At 40.2% G+C, this 26,155-nt stretch overlaps 1 protein-coding gene across 1 annotated transcript in view; it reads right to left on the minus strand.

Moving 5' to 3' along the window:
* Positions 1–440: 440 nt before the first annotated feature.
* Positions 441–26,155, minus strand: part of LOC126268010 (uncharacterized) — a 315,334-nt gene continuing 289,619 nt past the window's right edge. Inside the window, exons 11-13 of the mRNA XM_049973418.1 lie at positions 3,811–3,866; positions 1,334–1,421; positions 441–1,238 (exon numbers count right to left, since the gene is read on the minus strand). Of these exons, the coding sequence (XP_049829375.1) occupies positions 1,207–1,238; positions 1,334–1,421; positions 3,811–3,866 (176 nt within the window). The 3' untranslated portion in view covers positions 441–1,206. The remainder of the gene's footprint in view (positions 1,239–1,333; positions 1,422–3,810; positions 3,867–26,155) is intronic.

The raw sequence follows: 26,155 nt of genomic DNA on the forward strand, positions 1-26,155 counted from the left end.
ACCCTCCGTCATATACTGCACAGAGGCTTACAGAGTATACAAGCAGATATTTATATGTACATATAGAAGCAGGCAAGTAGTAGTAATTGAGATGAAGCAGAACAACTGTCCGTGATAAGAGGACCTGGACTTCTGCACAACATGTTAATCACATGCATTGGCTGATCATTTAATATTCAGTCTGTACTTGGCTTGTGTTATATATACTTTGCTTACACGGTATGCTCCTCTTTTACTCTATCTTCTACCTGATGGCTTACATTCCCATACCTGTCAGTTCAAGAAGTTTGTTTACTTCGTATCTATACCCAATTTCCATCTCTCTCTCTCTCTCTCTCTCTCTCTCTCTCTCTCTCTCTCTCTCTCTCTCTCTCTCTCCCCCCCCCCCCCCCCCCCTCTCCCTCTCTCCCACTCCCTGCCCCCTCCTTTTGGCATTGGTTGTTCTTTACACTTAGTGCCCTAAACTTTACTGTTATGTCCTACCAAGTTCTTTTGTTAGTTCAATTAAGATTAAGATTCTTTGAGTAACATCTGTCTTCTCTTGTACATTATGTGTTATTCAGCACTCAGATCTCCTTAGCCATAGCTCTTACCATCCTCTATGGTATATGGTAACGTTGAATTGCATCGAATATTTATGTTCCCTTAATTTACTGCTCCCATTCTTCTGTCTATTTACTTAATGCTACAGTTTTCCTACTTGCCTTAGTTTTCAACACATCCATTGGATGCTATTGTAGTTTCCTGCATTGGGATGTGTAATTAAGAAATCCATTACATCACTGTGTTGTCTATTCTAGTCTGATAACACTGCTAGTCACTTGTGGGTATCGCTAAACATACCAAACATGTCAAACTACTTCGCATTACTTTTTAAATCAGGGTAATTTTGAGAGTTTTTGTATTTTTCTCCATTCATAAAATTTTTAATTCAGAGTACAAAAAATATATATATTGAAACTTATAGAAAAAATAATTTGCCCATTTAAAGCAGGCATGTAATCATATTTTCTTCTGAACAGATATATATCAACAATGTTAAAATTAATGTATAAAACACAACATTCAGTATATCTTCTGAAAATACTTATTCATATTATGTAATGATTACTTGATGGCAACTTCTTCAGATGTAATTTCTGAGACCAGTGAAACAGAAAAAAAGGAATGAGCCCTGAATGTCAAGTTGACTGTTTCACATTTCCTCTATGACACTTGCAAGAAACTTGGCTTGAAAACTATAAAAGAAGGAGGCATAAATTTGTAATGTCATACTTCAACACAAAGTATTATTTCATTTTTTAAAAAAAGACACACATAACATTCAGTTTACCAGGAAATGAGTGGGCACGCTTTCGTCTATCAGCCCAAGCTAGGTAGAACTGCTCCGTATGCCGTGTGAGAGTAGGATCTCGCAGGTTCTGTAACATTCACAAGATATAATTCTTAAAATGCAAATGTATGATTTACAACATAAAGGTCAATAATGAAATAAATATTTACAATTAAGTTAAAAGAACCTACTCATCAAGTGCAGAAATAGTTTGCATATTTTCAGGATGTTTCCATAGTTTTCTTCTTAATCAGTCAAATTACTATTGTTTCAGTAAGTACATGTAAATAACAATTTAGTGACTGAGAACTGGTAAAGTTACTTCAATAAATACTGTACATAAGGATTTTTAAGCACGCACGCACGCACACACACACACACACACACACACACACACACACACACACACACACACACACACACACGAAAGAGGGTGGCAGTACAGCAAAAGAGATGTTGTTGGTGGTGGTGTTGATCAGCAATGTGGTACAAGTGTGGACAGAAGGGTGCACATGGAGCAGAGAGATAGATGGATAGATGGAGTGAGCAGTGGCACGGATGGAGGGATCAGAGGCACAGGCGGGTTCGGCCGAGAGAGAGGTATAGGCGGGTTTGGCCGAGAGAGAGGCACAGGGGGGTTCGGCCGAGAGAGAGGCACAGGCGGGTTCGGCCGAGAGAGAGGCACAGGCGGGTTCGGCCAAGAGAGAGGCACAGGCGGGTTCGGCCGAGAGAGAGGCACAGGCAGGTTTGGCCGAGAGGCACAAGCGGGTTCGGCCAAGAGCCACAGGCGGATTCGGCCGAGAGGGCTGACAGGAGAGAGGTGGATGGGGTTGGCCGAGAGGCAGACGGGAGCGAGGTGGATGGGGGCTGGCTGAGAGTCGGAAGGGAGCAAGGTAGATGGGGTTGGCCATGTGGCAGACATTGGGTGGGGAAGGGGAGGGGAGGCGGGTTATGAGGCTGAGAGGTAGATGGAGGAGGCTGAGAGACAGGTCGGGGAGGCCGACAGGTGAGCGTGGTAGGGGGGTGCTGAGAGCCGAGTGGGGTGGTCCAATAGGTTGGCTGTGGTGAAGTAGGTGGAGTGGGGCATGTGGAGAGGTGGGTGGGGGGGATTGGGAGAGAGGAAGATGGCCAGGTGGGCAGGGGTGGACATAGAGGTAGGTGGGGGGGAGTGCCGAGGGGTGGGTGGGGGGAGGGCCGAGAGGCAGGTGGTGGGGTCAGAGAGGTGGGCAAGGCGGGACCTAGAGGCGGGCAAGGGGGGGACCTAGAGCCAGGTGGGGGGGGGCACCTAGAGGTGGGTGGAGGGGACCTAAGGCAGGTGGGGGGGGGGGAGACCTAGAGGCGGTTGGGGAGGGGAACTTGAGGCAGGGATATAGAGGCAGGTGGGGGGGACCTAGAGGCGTGTGTGGGGGGACCTAGAAGCAGGTGGGGGGGATGTAAAGGTGGGTGGGGGGAGGACCTAGAGGAAGGTGGGGGGGGGGACCTAGAGGTGGGTGGGGGGGGACCTTGAGGCAGGGACCCAGAGGCGGGTGGGGGTGGGGGGGGACCTTGAGGCAGGGACCCAGAGGCGGGTGGGGGGGGGGGGGGACCTAGAGGCGGGTGGAGGGTGGGCCGTGAGTCGGGCAGTGGGGTCCGAGAGGCAGGCAGTGGAAAGGTTGGTGTGGGGGGGTGTGACTAAGAGGTGGGGGGGGGGGTGAATTATTTAGTTTGGAAACAGCACCTTTCTGTCTCTGCCATACCCTTTCCCCCAAGTGATCTTACTAGTAATGCACATAGGAGAGTATCTGCTGAGTTTAGAAACTAAGAAAGAGGTAATGGGAAACTGAAACAGTGGATTGTGTTGCGAATTGTGCCCGAGTATCTGCACTGTTAAAGAGGCAAGGATCAGGCCTCATATGGCACACATTTTTAATCAAAAGGAAGTTTCACAATGGTTTAGGGATTTGACAAAGTGAGTGTTTCATTATGGGAGATATATGCCAGATTTTTCAAGAAACTAAGCAAAACTTGCCATCAGAATGGCTGAACTCAGTCCATTCAAAGACCCACAGTTACTGAGAGAAAGAAAGAAAAAGATAGATAGAGAGGAGAGAGAGAGAGAGAGAGAGAGAGAGAGAGAGAGAGAGAGAGAGAGAGAGAAAGAGAGAGAGAGAGAGAGAAGGATTGTTTTCCTTGCTTTCCTTTAATTTTTTCTCTCTCTTTTAGTCATTCCATATGTAAGGCATATGGCAGTGTTACATTTTATTGCAAGCAATGGCTTTTCAGGACAGACTTAATTTACATTGTTACTATGAGGAGCAATGACTTCTCACAATACAAATGCAGGACTGACCAGTTGATATGAATACGAAAGTGAAACTGTCTATCACAGTTGTGCTTTCAATTAAAATATTAATATTCATTTTAATTTTCTACATTAAAACTTGTACTGAATTATATCTAATGTTGAGTATTACAGAATAATGAAGAATATTACTTACCTTCATTTCTGGATCTTCATTTTGTGGTGCATGAGTTATTAAGATAGCGTCCGGATCTGGAAAAAAATTGGAAGATATTTGTACTTGAAAGATCATGCAGGTATTAAATCAGCATGCCTGAATATAAGGAAACCACCTCAATTTTTCTTAATGTACTATGTTGCCTAATCAACTGAAATCATGCCTTTAATAAGAGAGGAACATTTTGAAATTATCTTAGAGTCCCTGTTCCTTAATCTTTTACATTCCCATCTCAGGAAAGAAGGATGACATTCACTGCATTTACATAGTTCATTACTAATTAGCAATGAGTATATGAAAGTCTTCATCTGTTACCTTCTAAATCACACTACCACAGAGCATTCCTCTCATTGCCATGCACATACTGTATTACTTGGGTCACACACATTTTCCACTGCAATACTAATACTAACTTGTAGAGAAGACTAAATAAATCACATATGTTACATCTCTCTGCAATGTAAAAACTCAATTAATGAATTATATACTCTTAAAAATAGTAGCTGCCATCTGTGAGTGTTAAAGGACTATCTTTCAAGCTCCTGATCAACTGCAATAAACAAATTAAAAAAAAAGACATTTGGTGGAAGTTGAAAGAGGGGGGGGGGGGGACGATGAAGCCCAGAGAGTGATTTTTAGTGAGGATGTTAGAACACTACACTTTAATTAAGAGTCCAGGAGTCAAAAGTATTAGAAAAGTCAATCTGCAAGTCATGGTGAATCCACAGCAGTCGCCCAGTGAGTATGAGTTATGAGCTAAGGTGTGATATGGGTCCCCATGAGCGCAATGTACTGCAAAAACTGGTTAATGTGTGTCATTCTAAGTATTTTGTGGCCCAGCAAACTACTGAATGCTACAGGAATTCACAACAGGGCAGTTCAGATGCATGTGCAGACAGAACAAAACAGGCTTAAGTGTTATGTATTACACTGTTTAAAGGTTCCTAGAGAATCTGAAGCACCAGTAACAGCTATTATACATTATACTGCCGATTACTCTCCAATGAGACTATAGGTTCTTCATTAATTGTTACCATATATGCAAGTTGAATAACTCCCCACTGACAAGCAGAATCAATTTTTACATGCATTCATTGAACTCTTACACATTACACCTATTGATTAAGTAGCTTAAATACTATCATCTCTGTAGTAATAAATTAGCAGCTCATACCAGTGATGCACAATTACAAAAAGCACAGTATGGTGTGTGTGTGTGTGGGGGGGGGGGGGGGGTACTGAGTGGGGGGGGGGGGGATGTACACATATGTGCATGCGCATGTGTTGTGAACAGGGTGAAATAAGGATTTTCAAGGATACTGTGTGGGTTGGGCGGGTGGTGGAGGCTGAGGACAACCTATCCACATTCCTCCAGAATCTCTACACCTTTTTCTCGATTCTCTTCACCCTGTTGCCCTCAGCCCAACAAGTCATCTTCCTAATTGTCGACCTACATCTCAAAGATGGCTACATCAGTACCTCCCCATATCAAAACTATGCATCACCAACAATGCCTTTGCTTAGACAACTGATGCTCATTCCACACCAAGCAGTCACTTCTATACTGCTTAGCCATCCACCCAAGATCATCGCATCTGCAGTGACAAGCAGTCCCTTTCCAAATATGCCAAGTGTCTCAACTGCAGTCCTCCTCCAAATATGTAATTGAGGCCTTCACAGGTTGAAATTACCTCCCCCACTGCCCCCCCCCCCTCCCCTCCTTCCAGAAACAGATTGCTTTTGCTTTGTCTCCCCAGTCACCTACCACACTCACATACCCATCGTATAGTCACAATGGAGCACCCCTCTTGTGACTCAGTACCACTCAGGACTGGAGCAATTACATGACATTCTCTGTTAAGGTTTCAACTACCTCTTGTCTTGTGCCAAAATTTGAAATATCCTCCCCATTACCTCTCTCAACCCTCCCACTGCCCACCCAACCTATGCAATATTGTTGTCCATACCTATTCTGCCTATGCTTCCAACAATTTGCCCCATGGTTCGTAATCCTGCGACAGACCTAGTTCCAGGACCTGTCCTGTACATCCTCCCACTACCACCTACTCCAGTCTTGTCAGAGGCATCTCCTACTGAATCAAAGGCACAGCCACATGTAAAAGCAGCCCTGTGATCTACCAGCATATCTGTAACCATTAAGCTGCATTCTATGTGGACCTGACAACTACCCTGCTGTCTGTTCACATGAATGGTCACCACCAAACTGTGTGACAGCTGGAGCCCGTAATTGCTGAGCATGTCACCCAAAACAATGTGCTTCAATCAAGTGACTATTTCACAGTCTTTCTGAACTGTGCAGACGGGAACTCGCCTTCTGCAATGTTTCTTGCATTCAGGTAACCCCCCTGGCCTCAGATTTCACTGGTTCCTGTCCTCCACATATCTATCCTCTTTCCTCATCATATTCCAACCCTACAACATCCCCTAACCCCTCCCAGCGCACAGCCTCTGAATGCTTCACCTAGCAGCCCCACCATCCCGTCCCCACCACAACCTACACTGATAGCCCTTCTCCTCTCCATCCCTCTGAGATGCCATAGCCCACCCAGCAAAGATTGCTGCTCAGCTTAGATGCAGCCACAATCAGTCCTTAGTTAGCACTTGGAAGCAACAGTGGCCAAGTGTAAGTGCATTTGCGTGTGAACTGGGCTTGTGTGAATGTGTGTGGGTTTTGTTTTGTCTACGTCTGGTGAAGGACCCTTTCTGATAGCTGAATAATCTCTAACAGTCTTTTACACTGTGCCTGTCTGCCACTCAATAAGTCCTCTGTGGGGTTAGTATCAATCTGTTCTTTTCACACTGGATCGATTTTAAAGCAAACTTGGTACACATATCACTAATTGTCTGGAAAGAAGCACTTTGTGGGTAAGTACCTCACATAGTAATGGAGGTGTAAAAGTAGTCCTCCCTTACTGTGATGTGCGCAAAGCACTGACTGCCTATTCAATTGGAATTCCTGCATGATTGCTGTTCTTGGCAGATTGCATTACAATCCCTGCAGGTACAATATGCATAAATTACCTGCCGAGAAAGTGTCTGTTACAATACAGTTGATTCACCAAAAACATATTTTTCAGATTTGTTAGGCTCATTGGTGACAATTCCAAATTTGTTTCGCCCATGGGGGTGGGGGACATGAGGGGGCAAAGACAGTGACGTATTAGCATATTTCTGTAATGCCTGAAGCAATTTCTACCAGACTTCGTGTGTGTATCACTTGTTGTACAGTAAAAATTACTATGCCAGTAAGACACCACTGTGAGGGTACAGGAGAAAAGGCCGACAAAAGCATAACTTAGAAACACCTGGAGCAATTCATTCACATTTGATATAAGCACGACTTTTTATTCATATGAAAATACTGTGGGAGTCAAATACCCCTGGGGATGGGGGTGGGAGTGGTGATGAATGTGGGGGCATGTAACTATGTTCGAAGGAGAGCTGTTGGATTTATGTCCTTGTCTTAGTTTACTTGGAATATTTTAAAAATATGAAGCACAGTCCGTCTCTTAATACGTCAACCAGATCATGAGAAATGGAACCTACAAAAATCAGTGATTTCATGAGTGTGTTTCAGGGCAAAGATAACGCCAAGAGACTGAACATGACAAATACATTTAACTTCCTCTCTGGAGACACACATTGTAAAGGAGGAGGTAATCAGACAGTTGCCAGGGTGAAATCTACATGGCATTCACTTATTCAGATACAGCTGTGGACAGAAAATAGTACATTATAAAAACTGGACAAGTGTGAGTAGGACATGCACTCTGAGGGTTCTGGAAAAACTTAATTATGTATATAAAACAATGGTCCAGGCTTCAAGATTTTTAACTTAAAGTCTAAGAAGCCGACCTTGCCTAGGGTATTGGTTGTGTCACAGGTGGCGGAAAGTGAATCTTCCATCAGATATGATGGACAGCTGTGAATACAGAACAAGTAGTCCTGGACCATGACAAAACAAAACCAAACACTCTCTGTAGCAAGTGGCAAAGTGGTCAGTGTCTGTACATCAGTGGTGCGGATGAAATTTATATTCTGGAACTAATAATTTCAGTCTTAACACTGTGAGTTTACTCAATGAGTCTACTCAACCCCACTTGATTCCAGGTACAATCACGATGGAGCATTTTTGATAATCACAATATTACCCCACATGGTCAATCCACCACCAGTATTACTGGTGCAATTGGTCTTACGGGTTCTGGAGCAGCCACGTTAAAATGCAATGTGATTCAATAGAGGAAGTCGGAGTTCTCTGGCCAACTTCAAACTGAAACAAATACTTTTTTTACAACATTTAACATACAACCACTTTTGCAACCAAGTAAAATTCATAAATTGGGAGATACATTAAAAGAAGAGAAGATTCAAACTTTGCAACTTCAAGAAACACGAATGACGGACAGTAACACCATGGATTTTGGTAATTATTGTCTTTTTAAAGGCAAAACAGATAAGAGAATACTTAATAACACATCACATCTGGGAGTTGCTTTTGCAGTATTCAAAAATATTTTAAATTCAATAACAGAGGTAAATCCGTTAATAATGCACTAATGACAATTTCTCTTAAATGTGCAAATAAAGCATACACTTTAATTATGCCCATATGCCAGTCAATGAGGATACCCGTAAGAAATGTGAAGAAGTTGATGAAGCTTGGGAAACATTAGAAAGCATCATCTCAAAAATTCCCTCAAACCATGTTAAAATTGTAATAGGTGATCTTAATGCTCAATTGGGTAAAGAGAAAAAAAATATAAGAAAGCAGTGGGTGGGTTTCCTGCGCATAAATGGACAAACCAAAATGGCCAAAAGCTTGTTGACATGTGCAAAAATTTTAACCTTGTAATGTTAACACATTTTAAAGAGACCTCTTCTAAACAAAGAACATGTATACGATTTTTGTACTCTAACTACACAGAAAATGTAAATGTCCAAGTTAGGAAAGGGGCTAATATTGATTCTGACTGTTATTTAATGCAAATAAAAGTAAAAGTTCAATCTAAAAAACTCTTAGAGACAAAAAATACTATCCCATAATTTTCCTGCTAAAATAACCTCGACTCTAACACACAAACTTGACAAAAAACAATCCCAAAATTGGCAAATCCTAAAAGAAAAGTTCATCAAAACAGCACGAAATTTAATTCCACTTCGAAAGAAACAAAAACATCATATGTGGATTGTGAAAGCCCAACTTTTAAAAATCAAATGAGACTTCCAAAAGAACAATACAAGAAACTTTTATAAAACATTCAAAACAAAACTAACTGTCTTTGCTTCAAAAATGAAATGGAACATTGGCTCTTAACAACCACGAAAATTGTAAGGTACTTGCTAATTATTTTGAAAAACTATTAAACTGTCCAGAACCAGAAATAAATTCCAATCACAGCAAACTAATAACACCAACCCTAACTCTAAAGAACCTGACAAAACCGAAGTAACACTTAAAAACAATAAAGCATCCGGAGAAGACAGTACAACTGCAGAACTACTAAAATCAGCTGGCCATAACACTATAAAAGAGATCACTCAACTAATAAGAGAAATCTGGCAAACTGAGTAAAAAAACCTGAGGACCGCAAACTGCCCTAATTCATCGATTACATCAAAAATGGAACAGAACCAATTTTAATAATTACCAAGGAATCTTTTCTCCAGATCACAAACAAAATTCTCTCACAATGTTTGCCTGATCAAAGCCAAGAACAGTTAGAATCTAAAATTGGTGAACACCAAGCAGGCTTTAGACCAAACAGATTCTGTCTGGAACAAATTCTTGATTTAAAACTAATCCTTAGGCACCAAAGGATTTGCAGTAACAATACTGTACATACATTTGTGGATTTTAAAAAGGCCTACAACTCAGTTGATTGTGAATCTCTTTTCCAAATTTTAAAGGAACAAGGGCTGGATAATGAAACACTAACACTCAATAAGCAAATGTTAACTGACACTAGCTCTGAAGTTAAATTCATAGGGAAAAGTTCTGAACCATTTGATATAAAGACTGTGTGCTAGACCGGGAGATGGACTTTCCCAATTACTGTTTAACTGTGTTTTGGAAAATGTAATTACAGAATTAAGTTGAGCCAAAATATAGATCAACCAATCAAGTTGTAGATTGCCTCACCTCTGCAGATGATGTGGCAATTTTAACTAGGGATATTACCACAGCTCAAAAACAAATAGAAATTCTTAAAGTAGTTGTGGAAAAAATAGGACTACAAACATCATCCGAAAAAATGGAATATATGACATGGAACAAACACAAACGTTTCTAAACATGAAATATGGAAAAATAAAAAGGGTTTCTCACTTTAAATACTTGGGGGAAATCATACAAGAACACGATTTGGAAAAAGCTGCAAATGAAGTTTGCTGTCATAAAATGACAACTGCATTCAAATTAACACAAAATATTTATAATAAAAAATCACATCCTAAATTCAGTAAACTTAGGCATTACAGCTCTGTAATCAAGCCTGAAAGTCTTTGAGGAGCAGAAAATTTAATTTTAAATAATAGAGAGAGGGATACTGAAGAAATTCAGAAGAAAGAAAAATCATTAGGAAAATAGGCTCCAAAATTACTGATGGGGAATCTTATAGGCTGAGAAGTAATAAGGAAACAGAAGAATGTACAGACATACATGGTGGCATGAGAAAACAAAGACTCAAATTTTATGGGAACACTAAAAGAATGGTTGAAGGGAAAAGAGAGAGAGAGAGAGAGAGAGAGAGAGAGAGAGAGAGAGAGAGAGAGAGCAGAATTCAATGTAAACAGAAGTAAGGCCAAAACTGAGCCAATTAAATGGATTGCTGCAATTGAGGAGCATCTTAAAGAAGCCAGTATAACTCAGGCAGACGTTACAGATGGAAAGACATTCAGGCAAAAGACAAAGCAATGATGGTGTGTCGAACCCAAGCAGCAATTTAGTGTGGAGTGGGGAAGAGGGAGGAGTAGGGGTAGCAGGGGTATAGGTGGGGTCAGAGGAGTCAGCCCTACTTGGTGGAGACTAGTTGACAGCTGAACAAAACTACCAGATACACTGTCTGGAGGCTGTGGGGGAGGAAATGAGGGAGGGGGTTGGGGAGTGGGAAAGATGAGGGACAGAGATGGGGAAAAAGACTGCTGGGTGCACTGGCAGAGAGTAGTGAGGGTGATGGGACATAAACTTGGAGGAAGTGTGCGACAGAGGAGTTGGAGAGTGTTGGTTGGAGGGTGTGAGAACAGTATGTTACCATAGGTTACGGCTGGGACAATTTCAAAAGTGGGGAATGTGTTGTAAGGATAACTACCATCTACACTGTTTATAAAAGCTGGTTGTGAAGGGGAGGATCTAGATGGCCTGTGTTGTGAAGCAATCATTGAAATGAAGCATGTAATATTCAGCTGCATGTTGTGCCACAAATTTGTTCACACTACTCTTGGTTGCAATTTGATAGTGGCCATTCACCCTGGTGGATAGCTGGTTTGTAGTCATACCAATATAAAAAGCTGTGCGATAAACCAATATAAAAAGCTGTGTGATAATTGCAGCAGCAGGTATATGACATGACTGCTTTCACAGGTAGACTGGCCTCTGATCAGGCAGGAGTGCTGGGTATCTGGATTGGGCAGGTCTTGCACCTGGATCTTCCAGATAGCTTACTTTGTAAATGAATACCAGAAGTTCAATACAAAAACAGAACAAAAACGTTGCTAGAAAATTCTAGTAAGGAACATAATAAGCTTTGTGTCATAAAACATTTCACATGGAAACAGTAATATCATGAAAATAAAATATGATTTGCTTCTTTAATATGTTCTGTTCATTCCGAACCCATTTTAATTTCAGTTCATAGATTAAACTCATAGAAATGTTTTCATGTATGAGCAGGGCAAGTGGCAAAAACATTAGAGGCAAATGGTAAAAACATTAGAGCCTGTAGTAGTGGAAAGCACACATGTATGAGTAACATATCCACTGTAGATGTTATTCAGTGTTTTTATAAATTATTACATGCGAATAAAAATAATCATACTTAGAAAAAAGCATGCAAAGGAACTTGTGTTCATATTCAGAACACACTACTGCAAAATTCATTGTCTTATTCACAACACTTATCTTCCAGAGTGCAACAAGTTTACCAATGTACAACTTCCTGGAGCTTCAAGGAATCTTACAAACACTAAGTCTTCACAAATGCAGAGGGGTGGGGTGGGGGGCAGGGTGGGGGAGTGGTTTATAGAAGACACACTAACCTTCGTATTTTCAGTAATCTCCCTATTTTCAAAGAAACACCATCGCAATATGGCAAGATGACCATCCAGCTTTGTTTTTCACTTTCTTCTAGACCCTCATGTTGTCTGAAATGTGCTGGGTTTAAGGCAGGGCAAATCTCCCATCCAGAATATCCATAAGCATGACACTTTATTGTGAAGGATAGTAATAGTCGATGGCCTATAAATGTAAGTCTGTGCATGTTGGTTTATGGTACACACAGTGTAACCCAAGGTGCAATCCTCTTTCCTCCATGAATTTAGTTTGCCATTTTTCTCCATCTCCATTGTCAATCTGCTGTTAGGATAAAGAGAATTTAGATATCATACAAATATACCAAGCCTTGCAATACTGTGGTGTCAGATTGCAAAGATGCTATCCACATATCACATGAGCTAAATTCCATGAGCTAAACTCTTCAATTCACTGACTAACAGATGGGTAGCAGTGCTGCTTGATACCATCAAGAAATATTTGCTATTAGCTACTGAATTTGGCAACTTCACACTTGTGTGTTTCCCACTTAGAATGGCATAAACAGTATGTTCATCATACCTGAAGATTTCGGTTAGTTGGCCCGATGAAATATTTCGGGGTTTCACAATGACATCCAACATTTTGCCTGAGAACCATTTCTGCAACTAGACTGTTGGGAGAGCCTCAAGTAAAACTTCTTCACCATTACCGTAAATGCACAAGGTCACAATTAACTCAATATCCTCTAACACCTACAGACAGCAGGGGTGAAAAGGAGAAGTGGGGAAGCCTTGAAATTGAGGACAGGCGGGACACTGAAGGGAGCCAAAGTTTTTGAATAACTGTTTGCTGAAAATGTATTATATTGGTGTTAAGGTGTAAAGTCAAATGCCGGCACACCAGTCGGGAATGATAGAGCAGGGAGGGCTGTGACAAGACGTCAGCCAATTGCACGCTGACTGACCCCTCTGCAGGATGACAATGCAGCAGCAGCAGTCTCTTTGCAAAGAGGACAGCCTTTATGCAAAGAGGACATAAGCACAGCTCCCTGACTTGTCACGGCCCAGACGAAGAGAAGCTTCAAGACTAGCAACATGAATAGAAGCATCAACACTCTGTTACTTTGTTTGTACATTCTATGTAGCTCAAACTTGGCATTGTTATACTGAAGGACATTGATTATTTTGCATGTCACCCTTAGCTTGCGACACATCTGTGTAATATTCAGAGTTAAATATTGTCATTTACTTTTTTTAATAAAACTCATTAATACAATTTGCTTGAATTGTTGGCTAGCAATCCGAGAAGGCAGGCTTCCTAGACACCCCATCTTTGACGACTAGGCAAGATTTAACAGCTGGAAAGTATTATTTATTGGCAGTCAGGTGACAAATGTGCAGAAGAATTGTTTTTTTTTCATTAAAGTATGGTTGTACTGTACAGTTTAGTACCTTAATGAATTGTTGATTTTGCAATATTCTTAGTAAGGCTATTTCAAGTGCTGACCTTTACACAGTAAATGTCCAAAAGAATCTTGCATAATGTAACCAACACTCAGTATTCATCTCTAGTTAGCCTAGTTCTGGTTGTTCAGCTTAAGCACTTAACTTGACAGGGTTGCCACAAGTTCTGGGAATCAGGAAATATAGGAAATATCAGAGAATTTCAAATGTATGAGGGCAATTCGAAAAAAGAAAAAAAAATACTGGAAAAATCTCGTTTTTGTCTCAGTAGATGAAATTGTTCGTTTACTGAGATGTCACGCATCATCATTGGCTGCGGGCAGCTGAGTATGTGCTCCACTTCCCTACACCCTCATTCTTACTGCTTCTTGCCTTTCTACCACTTCCCTCAGCCTGCAGTCAGTGCTGCCACCACTTTGTGCCATTAGGCTAGCAGCTGCCGACAAGAGGCAGGGAGGTGTGGGAAGTTGTTTATTCGAATCTGATTCTCAGAGATTGTTGACACAGCAGCTGGAGACAGCGGTCATGTGTGCGTGAGTTGTGTCTGAGTGATAGTGTGTGTGCTCTCATTTTCTGACAAAGGCTATGGTCAAAAATTTAGTTGTGAGGGTGTGACTGTCTTTCTCATTTGCCTATCTGTGGCTCAGCAATCATCTTTACGGTGAGTTGCTACCTATCCTCATTAGTATTGATTTCTCAGAGTATTCTTGCAAGTTATCTATTGCTTAGATTGATCATCAGAGTCTGGATTAGATGAGATTAGATTAGATTCAGTTTTCATTCCATAGACCCAAAAAATGAGATGATTCTCATGGGTGTGGAACATGTCGGAAAGAATAATATAAAGAACGTAAAACATTTGAATATAATACTTACTACCCTGATCGTTTATCAGGAGATTGTCAAAATAGGTGCATATATTACAGTTAACTGTAACCGCTAATATTTGCAGAATTAATACAATTAATTAAACATTGTTATGCACTTCTAATAAATTTATCAGACACAAAATATCTAATCTTGACTGTTGTGACCAAATGTTATCAAAACTGTATTCTAACACACATTTTTACTTAAGCTAGTCTAACAGTCCCTGTTAAGATATTCATCTACAGAATAGTAGGAGCTGCCTATCAAAAAGTCTTTCAAACTCTGTTTAAGCTGTGCTTTATCTGAAACCAAGCTTTACTGGTTGCTGGCAGTTTATTGAAAATGTGTGTTCCTGAATAATGGGCCCCTTTTTGGACCAAGGCAAGTGATTTTAGATCTTCATGTAGATTGTTCTTATTCCTGATATTGATACTATGTACTAAGCTATTGGTTGGGAATAGAGATATTTTACTTGCAACAAATTTCTTTAAGAAATAAATACACTGAGAAGCAATGGTTAGAATACAAAGTTCCTTGAAAGGTTTCTACATGATGTTCTTGAATTTATGCTACAAATGATTCTTGTTACATGCTTTTGCATGCTACAAACTTTTGTTCGGTTTGATTAGTTACCCCAGAATATGATCCTGTACAACATAATATAGAGACCTTTTTAGGCGCTTCAGCAATTCTGTGCTATGCCCTTCCCGACTGAATTCATTATTGAGTTGCAATCTGAGAAATTTAACAATGTCAGCTGTCAACCTCTTCGATCTGCATATCTTCATATGTTATACACATGCACGAAGGAAAACTCTTACTGCTTCTGAAATGTGTACTGTGGGTCTTTTCAAAGTTTGATGACAGTGAAGTAGCTTTAAATCATTTATTAATGTCAGTGAAAATTTGATTAGCAGCTATTTCTAAGTCTGTACTTGACTTGCTACTTATTTCAATGTTTACATAATCTGCAAACAAAAACTGACGTGTGACAGGTGAGGGGTCTTAATGTACACAAGAGAAAGCAACAGACACAAGATGGGACTTTGAGGAACACAACGTGTAATTTCTGTGTCACTTGTTCAATATTTTGCAGTAGTCTTTGTAATGAATTACAATGCTAACATCAAAGCTGTTCCTAGATAGTAGGTGCAGTCTCCTTTTTGTCCCACATGACATCTTTATTCCTTGTGTAGTCATTGGTTTATTTTGTGGCTTCTGTGTGATTTGAGTTACCTTTAGGGGAAGACAGTTTTCAACAGCAGAGGTAACTTTATTAATGAATGCTTTGCATTTTCCATTTGAGTCATAAGTATTGTAAACATCTTTGCAGTTAATGTCTTTGAGCCATTTCCTGAATTTCTCAATTTTTGACCGATTTATTACCCTCATGTACTCAGATATAATAGTTTTCTTTATCCTGACAAGTTTCAACTATTAACACAATATGTTGCATGTCATGATAAAACAACCCATTTACTGTTGGTTTTGTGATACAACTATTTTTCCCTAGATTTGTCTAAAAAGAGATTATCAATAGCAATCTCAGAGCATTTATAGCCTGGTTGCAAAGTTCACAGTAGGAACTAAATTAAATGACTGTGTGACTGATTGCAATAATATTTCACTGACAGAGCTTTACCATAAATCCACATGAAAAATCACCAGCAACCACTATTTCCTTGTTTTTTACTGTGAGATGGGACAACGGAGCTTCCAGATTCTTTACGAAGAGGTTAAAATTTCCTGAAGGTGATCTGCATATCCTTACTATGAAATACTACTTCTGTTGCACAAGCTTCTAAGTGCCGCTGTGAGCAAAATTTATAGTATCAATATTCTTGAAATCAAAACAGTTTCTGACAAATTTGGCAATTCCTTTCTCCATATTTTCTCTACAGAAGTAAGAAGCTAACTTGAATCCTGTAACATTTAACATATCTATACCAGTGGTCACATGATTCCAAGGAGGCAGATTATATCAATTGGTTTGCTCAACTCTAATTCTTCAACACAAATAAGTAACTCATTAAGCTTATCCCTTAGTCCTTGGATATTCTTATGCAATAAGGATAACTGATTCTGTACACTGGCTGAATTACAGCTGGATGAACATAATTGTCCTGTCAATTTTTGAGTATCTCTAGTTTCAGTCAGAGGCTGTCTGCATGAATTGTGTATGTTAAAATTTGCTTTCTGACTGCCTGTTTTATCATGGTGAATGTCATTTTCAGCCTGTCTCTGAACAGCTTTCGTTTCTGCCCTCCCTGTCCCAAAAAACTGCTTTTCTGTCACTTGTAACAACTGGTAATTTACCACTTGTGATAGTGCCCCACTTAAGTTATTTGCCATTAGTCCAGACAGTTTTCCCTTCCATTTCCTGTTGAAGTGAAGGCCATGCCTAGTATAGTCCCAACTACTAATTGAGTCAAGATGAATCACATCAATATGAGACTCCATACCTGATCCAAGCAGCCTTTCCACCTCTAAATTAACTTTCCTAACAGAAGAGCTTAAATGAGTGTGATCATGGTGCCTCATGACAGACACAAGCCCAACACAAGTATGTCTCATTGCTGAAGATAATCTTTACCAAGTCACTCTACATTGAATAATTAGGGTTCCTGTCTATGTTGTTGTCTGCACCACCCACTATTACCGTGGTGTCCTCCTTTGTGAAGTCTTTGCAAAGTGAACCTACATCCTCTGTCACCTGACTCAGACTTGCACTAGGTTTAAAAAAACTTGTGATGTGATAATCTGACCCTAGTTCATCCAGCAACAGTTGGCCAACACCTCTACCATGTGAACTACCTAATAACAAAAATTTCTTCTTCGTAACAAATTTTTCTAACTTACTTTTGAAACACTTTCTGAAAGTTTGTTGTGTCCTGTCTACTCTTGCATCTGCTTGTGGCTCATCAGTTTCCAACTGTGACTACAGATCAAATCTGTTTTCCACATTCACAACAACACTCTCTGAGAAAGTCATATTCCTACTTCTTCTATAACCTGTTCTCACTTCCCACCTCTCTTTGTCTTTCTCCCCACTTAACCAGTCTCATTTCATCAGTATGGTGTCTGTGACATACGAATAGCTGGCCACACAAGTAGACTTCCATGACAGGCCAAAACTGCAGGCCGTTTCTGTGGGTATCTCTAATGGATTGGGCGTGCCAATCTGAAGCCCACAATTTCTCACTAATCTTCTCACAGGTCTGCCCGCAGACCAGCTCTGTTTGTGTGGCATAATGTGGAAAATTTATGTGGTTTATCCATGGACCCAGGACTCTGGTGCTCCTTGGCAGGCCAGAGGCCATGGGCGATGGATTTCAGGAATTGTGACTGTCTCACTGCAAGTACATTGTACAGTGTGCCATTTTACAGACGTTTTATTTATTCTAGTACATTTGGCACTTTGAAGGTAGTTTATATATTAGAAAGTATGGACGATAAAGAGAAGAAAATTGTGGCAGTCACAGGCAATCGGTATCCTATGTACTCATGTATTTCTTGAAAGAAAAACCACACAATACCTGTAAAATAAGACATAACAGAATGGGTAACAAGTGACAATAACAAATATAGTAGAAACAACATTTTATTGGTGGTCACCTATAGTGGTCGTTTACACAACTCTTCCCTGCCTTATAACCTCATCGAAGAGGCCTACTTTTTTCAGAGGTTGTTTCTGAAACCAGTGAAGGTGTCTTTCATCCGTCTTGCGACTCCAATGAAATGCATATTTTTGTCACCAAATGCGTTTTGTTTTATTGAAATAAAATAACATCTTAATGAAACACATATACCATCTGGCTTGCTTTCTCCACCTAAAAACAGTTCATTACAAAAGATGTGGATTTTAGTACCTCAGATTTTTGCTCATACATTTAGAAGTACAGAAGTCCTTACATCTGTTTGTCAACTTATGTCTTTACTTACCCCTGAGATCTCAAAATTTGTCAGGAAGTCAGGGAAAGGTCAGGGAATTTCACTTGGGGAAACTAGTGGCGACCCTGCTTGAGCTACTTTAACCAGTAGGGCATGTTAGGACAGATGTGTACATTTACATATGCTTAGCCCTGATTGGCTGGCATTTTATAGATATATTCATCAATGGTAAATTTCTAAAGTGATTAGTTGGTCAGTTCTATGTGATTAGACCTTCTGCATCCTGCTCTGGTCCTGGTCTTCACTGTTTAATAATTGGTAATGGGAAATTGTGATGGAATGCAAAGAATTAAGAACAACAGCATACCTATTTGTGGAGGCATTGTGTCATTGAAAGGCACACGAACAAGACAAGACCACACACACACACACACACACACACACACACACACACACACACACCACTACCACCACCACCACCACCACCACCACCACCACCACCACCACCCAAATTCACGTGTGGCTGCGTTGTGCCAGCTGAATACACTGTGCAGGAACTGTAGCTCAACTGGGGTGAGGGTTTGTGTCAGGTGGAGGGGCGAAAGGAAATGGGGACTGGGAGAGGGGGTTGGGGAAGGGTGGGTGAAGCCTGTGTGATATAGAGGCAAGATTTGAATGTGGGAGGGAGAGAAGCAGATGCAAGGGTTAGGAATCAGAGACAGGCACAAGCACTGGTGAGCTTTTGCAGCACACAGCTACAATTCCGATGAAGTGGATTGGGAAGGGTGAGGCAGAACAGAGGAAGGTAATACTTTGAGTAAAAGCTAGCAGAGTTCTCAATTGTTTTTATGTGACATTCAATGACTCGTGTCTCTACTATATGGTGAGTTGTTAAAGTTATTCATTAAATTATTTACTTTTTATTAACTCGTAAACATGCCAGTAAATATTCAGTCATTGGTGAAAAGAATCCAAAGTTTGCATGTTAGCCTAAAATCCCCCAAAACAGTTGTTTGATGAGGCCCAGGGTCTACACCAGGCTTCAGTGTCATACATCTGCTGAATTAGATTCACTAGCAATTCTATATAGTTGATAGTTCTTAATTCATCAAAAATAAAGATGACATTATGCAGAGATACGATATAAAAATATAAAATCTTTCTGTCAGTGAAATGACACAGTTAATCCAAAGAAAAGTAGTAAAGCATAAAAATACCAATTTTATAAATGAAAGAAATGTAAATACTTATTTCACTTTCAACCTAAGACTACAGAAGCAGGAGGTGGTCTTACTGTGGGTTACAGCCTCTCACAGAAGTAGATGTAGACAGGGCTCAACAAGCTTTCAGCAGCAAATTGAATAAGAAGGTAGGGAAGTGTGCAAAGAGAAAGAAAGTCTTGTTGCTAGGTAGTTCGCATCCTAGGGGTGTGGGCCAACTTCTGCAGGATGAATTAGGGTCAGAGTACCAGGTCACAAGTTTTTTCAAACCTAGTGCTGGACTGGGGCAGGTTACAGAGGATTTAGGTTCACTATGTAGAGGCTTTACTAAGGAAGATACCGTGGTTATTGTGGGTGGGCCGGGCAACAGTATTGACAGAGATCCGGGGTACAGCATAGAGTGTGACCTGGCAAATATTGCATCGGCATCGAGTCGTACCAGTGTTGGGTTTGTGTCGGTTCTGGAGGGGCACGACCAGCCTCATTTGAGCTCTTCTGTCAGGAGAGTTCATTTGGAGTTGGAACGGCTACTTGGATCTGATGCGGGGTCACACATTGGTGTGGTTCCTGTTGATTCACTCTGTAGGTGGGACTATAGTAGACATGGCCTACACCTCAACAAGAAGGGGAAGGGTAAACTGGCTGGGCTGATAGCAGGAAATTTAAAGGGGGGAGGAACTACATCTCATGGTGGTAACTCTTTTTTAGTGTAAGATCAGTGTCCAGTGGGAAACTCAGCCAGGCAAGTACTAAAGATGTTAAAAAAGTTCAAGACACTCACAAAAGTAAAATGAAAAATGTTAGTATATTTCATCAACATATCACATTGTCACTGATATGCAAAAGGTTAGCATCAATGGGTACAAATTAGCTGCACATGTAAGTAGAGACAATATGATGAGAGGAGGAGTTGCCATATATGTCAAAAGCTTCCACAGCGCAAAACATTTAGAAACTAAAAAATTTTGTGTAGAGCAACATATGGAATCATGTGGCACTGAACTAAAAGTAAATGATGGCATTTTCATAATTGTAACAGTGTATAGGTCCCCCTCAGGGAATTTCCAGCTATTTCTAGAAAACTTGGATGCTTTGTTGTGCTATCTGTCAGACAGGGAGAAGCAAATTATCATTTGTGGGGATTTCAATGTTGATTCCCTGAAAGAGTGTGATAGGAAGAATGATCTTGTAGTATTACTCAGTTCTTTCAATTTGAGCTCCGTCATTGATTTTCCTACTCGGTTAACAAAGAACAGCAGGACATTGATAGATAACTTTTTTATAGACCAAGATAAGTTTAAGGACATAAATGCTTATCCTGTTGAGAATGGCCTTTCAGATCATGGTGCACAGCTGGTTACAGTACATGGCATAGCTCCATGCAGTATATCAAATCAGAATTTCAAAGCAGTGCGTTCCAATCAACAATATAAATACTGCAAACTTTAGGGAAAGACTAAAGGAGCTAGACTGGGATGAAGTGTATATGGAACCCGATGCAAACTTGAAATATAATTTATTTCACGATACATTTTTAAGGGTATTTGAAAATTGTTTTCCCAAGAAAACAGTGAAACATAATCCCAAACAAAACATATAAAAAACGTTGGCTAACTAAAGGAATAAGAATATCTTGCAACCGTAAAAGAGAACTGTATCTAACAGCAAGAGGGAGTACTGACCCCGAAATTGTTCAATATTATAAAAACTATTGTGCGGTACTAAGAAAAGTTATTAAAAACTCCAGAAGCATGTGTATCATGTCTGAGATCAGTAACTCTGATAATAAAATTAAAGCAATTTGGAATATTATTGAAAGGGAAACAGGGCAACCAAGAGCACAGGAAGACTTTAGTGCCATAAAACTGAATGACAAGTGTACTAACAAACAATCTGAAATTGGAAATATTTTCAATAATCATTTCTTAAATGTTGTGGAGAAAGTAGGATCTAGATCTTCACTAGAAGAGGCAAGGCTTCTAATAGAAGAGGCCATACCTGTGCAGTTTGAAACAACTGTATTTCCACGAACCTCTCCCTCTGAAATCAGTAAAATAATAAACTCACTGAAAAGTAAAAGCTCTTACGGAATTGACGGCATATCCAGCAAGATACATAAACCTTGTTCCCCACAGATAAGTAGGATTCTCAGCTACGTATGTAATACCTCTTTGGAGCAGGATGTTTTCCCCGATAGACTGAAATATGCCATTGTAAAACCATTGCATAAAAAGGGGGATACGTCGGATGTCAACAACTATCGCCCAATCTCTCTTCTGACAGCTCTATCAAAAATTTTTGAGAAAGTAATGTATTCAAGAGTAGCCTCCCATATATGTAAAAATAAAGTACTAACAAAATGTCAGTTTGGTTTTCAGAATTTGCTTTCACTGATCAAATATTAAATGTTCTGAATAACCGGACATCACCCATTGGTATTTTTTGTGATCTCTCAAAGGCCTTTGACTGTGTAAATCATGGAATTCTTTTAGATAAGCTAAATCATTATGGTTTGAGGGGGGCAGTGCACAAATGGTTTAATTCATACTTAACTGGAAGAATGCAGAAAGTTGAAATAAGTGGTTCATGTAATGTTAATACAACAGCTGATTCCTCAAACTGGGGGGCTATCAAGCACGGGGTCCCACAGGGTTCGTCTTAGGTCCTTTACTGTTCTTGATATACATTAATGACTTACCATTCCATATTGATGAAGATGCAAAGTAAGTTCTTTTTTCTGATGATACAAGTATAGTAATAACATCCAAAAACCAAGAACTAAGTGATGTAATTGTAAATGATGTTTTTCACAAAATTATTAAGTGGTTCTCAGCAAACGGACTCTCTTTAAATTTGGATAAAACACAGTATATTCAGTTCCGTACAGTAAATGGCACAACTCCAGTAATAAATATAGACTTTGAACAGAAGTCTGTAGCTAAGGTAGAATTTTCAAAATTTTTAGGTGTGTCCATTGATGAGAGGTTAAACTGCTGAAACATCTGAGTTCGGCTACGTATGCTATTAGGGTTATTGCAAATTTTGGTGATAAGAATCTCAGTAAATTAGCTTACTATGCCTACTTTCATTCACTGCTTTCGTATGGTATCATATTCTGGGGTAATTCATCGTTGAGTAGAAAAGTATTCATTGCTCAAAAATGTGTAATCAGAATAATTGCTAGAGCCCACCCACGGTCATCTTGCAGACATCTATTTAAGGATCTAGGGATCCTCACAGTAACCTCACAGTATATATATTCACTTATGAAATTTGTTGTTAATAATCCAGCCCAGTTCAAAAGTAATAGCAGTGTGCATAGCTATAACATCAGGAGAAAGGATGATCTTCACTATGCAGGGTTAAATCTGACTTTGGCATAGAAGGGGATAAATTATGCTGCCACAAAAGTCTTTGGTCACCTACCAAACAGCATCAAAAGCCTGACAGATAGTCAACCAACATTTAAAAATAAATTAAAAGAATTTCTAGATGACAACTCCTTCTACTCATTGGCTGAATTTTTAGATATAAATTAAGGGATGGAAAAAAACTAACTTAAGCATTAGTGTCATGCAATATTTTGTGTAATGTAATATCTTGTACAGACATCTTTCATTAACCTGACACGTTCCACATCATTACGAAGTGTCGTATTCATGATCTATGGAACAAGTATTAATCTAATCTAATCTAATCTAATCTTTGCAGATACTTTTGACAGTCACTTAAAAAATACATTTTTCTGCAAGAAAAGTAAACATGTTCAAAAAAATAGTACATTATAAGAGATATATGAATCGCTCATTAATTTGTTTTGTTCGAATCAATGATGACACAGATCAACGTTTTATGGTTTTTGACTTATTACAAGTCTTGCATGACGTGCCAATATTGAAAATACTGCTTAATGGCAATTTCACAACACCCAAATGTATATGCTTATTAACACAGTAATATCATTAGACAACTATATAAACGTTATCAGCAAACATCTTAGGCATGTGTGAAGAAGCTGGTCTACCGTGGAAGCAAAATAATACGACATACAAAGCTAGGGAGACAAAGATGCATAGTCAAAGAAGCATTCATGGCCAAGAGAAATCTGCTAGTATCAAATATCGGCCTTGATTTGACATAGAAATTTCTGAGAATGTATGTTTGTATTGTATGGTAGTGAATCATGGACTGTAGGAAGACCAGGAAAGAAGAGCATCCAAGTGTGAGAGGTATGGTGCTATAGAAGGATATCAAAAATTACAGACTGGTAAGATACAGAACAAGGTGGTTCTCCACAGAGTCAGTGAAGAAAGGACAAGAAGAAAGGGTAGGATGATAGAAAATAAAGGCCAGTATGATGCCACTGATTAAGAGCATGTGCACCTGATACCAGCCAGCACATAAAATGTCACAATTACACCACAAGGTGAAGAATAACAATCAGTTAATTTTCTGGATCTTTTTTTTTAAGTAAAAAAATCTCTCATATCTTATTCAGGAGTACAGTAGGGTAACAAAGAGTTATAACTCACAGCACATAGAGACACATCAACTGTGTATACAACAATGTGCAACATTTACAAGTAAATGGGGCATAGATTACCCCACTAACTTAATGTCACCTCTAGAAATCATTTACAGACCATGAAAACAATAGCCAATAATAATGGTACTTTTATCAACAAAGATTCAGTCATCCTAGCAAGATGATAATATTACAAACAAAATCAGTATTGAAAAATATACCAGGACGCCTTTCTTTGGCTGCAAAAAGTGACTCTACCAACAATTAGGGGTAGGGAGGATTGAGGGAACCAAATAGAGTTTATCCCAATCCAGAACTGACACCATGAAGTTATTAATTCTCGCAAGGTTACACTCTTTATGGATCAGTTTATGAGTGAAGAATAAGTGTGGGCTGCTCATTAAACCACATCATCAGCAGTGTGGTTAATCAAAGTTTGTTGCCCTAGGGATTAATCTTATTATGGGTGCAATCAAACAATGGAACATAAGGAAAAGATTGCTACTCACCATAAAGATGACACAATGAATTGCAGACAAAGCACAACAAAAAAAAACTGTTATATATTTACCTTTGGCCAAAGCTTTCTTCAGAAAAGAAAAAACACACACAGATTCATGCAAGCAAGTGCACGACCCCCCCCCCCCCCCCCTCTCTCTCTCTCTCTCTCTCTCTCTCTCTCTCACACACACACACACACACACACACACACACACACAAAAACCACTATCTCACTATCTCTAGTCAAATTGCAGTGGTGCCACGTCAAATGCAAGCAGCAATACAAAGTGAGGTGGGGAAAGAGGGGAGAGAGCAGGGCACAGGTGAGGAGAAGAGAAGTCACTGCTGTCTGAAAAGAGTGTGCAGGGAATAGATGGTAGCCAGACAAGGCTGCCAGATGCATTGTCAGGAGCCTGTGAGGGAGACAGAGAGAAAGGGGGAGGGGGATGGAAAGTGGGAAAGGAGGACAGCAGAGGAAGGGAAAAAGACCTGAGGATGCATTGGTCGAAACTGGTGCCCAGTGAGAGTGAGGGGACATGAAACGGGGGGAGATATAGAACAGCGGGGCCAGAAACTGCTGGGTGGAGGGTGTGGGAACAGTACAATACAATAGATTGCTGGGATAAATTGGTGAGCACCTGCAAACTATTGCCCAAAATCTAGCCTCCCATGTCAAATATGGCACTCTACTTCACAGACTCTCCACCACCCCCACCCATTTACCTACTGCATCCCTGTTTCTCACCGTTGATGTCACTTCCCAGTATATAAACATCTCTGATGCCCATGATTGTGCCACTATTGAACCTCTCCCAATGTCCCTCATTCCACTACTTCATTCCACATACAAATTACTAACTTTATCCTAACTCTCAACTATGTCTCCTTTGAGGGGAAGATAAAAAGCATAGCACAGTCGTGGGCACCTCCATGGAGCCTTCCTATGCCAACTTCTTTATGGTACTAACCTCCAAAACCCCAAATCCAAGATCTGGTTCAGGTTCAATGGTGATGTCTTTGTGATCTGTATCCTGACCCAAGACACATTATCCTCATTCCTTCACAACCTCAGCACTTTCTATCCCATACGCTTCACCTGGTCAGCCTCAACTTAACGTGCCACCTCCCTGGGTGTTGGTCTCCTCCTCTCTGATGGCTCTAATTGCACCTTGTCCACATTAAACCCACCAACCACCAACAGCACCTGCATTTCAATAGCTGTCGTCCCTTCCACACCAAAAGATCCCTCCATATAGCCTGGCCACCTGGGTGTTGTCAATGTATCAGCAGTGATATGGACTCCACTACTTAGTATGCTGAAAGTCTCACATAGGCTTTCACAGGCAAGCACTACGCCCCAGTCCTAACCTACACACAGGCCTTCTGTGCCATGCCCCCCCCCCCCCCCCCCCCCAATTCCTCATACTATCCCGAAGAACCAGGTACAAAGGAGATCCCCCTTTGTCACCCAGTACTACTCTGAACTAGAACAACTGAATCACATCTTCCAACAGAGCTATGGTTTTCTATAATCAAACCCTGAAATACGGGACATCCTATCCAAGATTCTTCCCATCCCTCC

Source organism: Schistocerca gregaria, chromosome 4 (genome assembly GCF_023897955.1).
Source record: "Schistocerca gregaria isolate iqSchGreg1 chromosome 4, iqSchGreg1.2, whole genome shotgun sequence".
NCBI classification, from domain to species: Eukaryota; Metazoa; Arthropoda; class Insecta; order Orthoptera; family Acrididae; genus Schistocerca; species Schistocerca gregaria.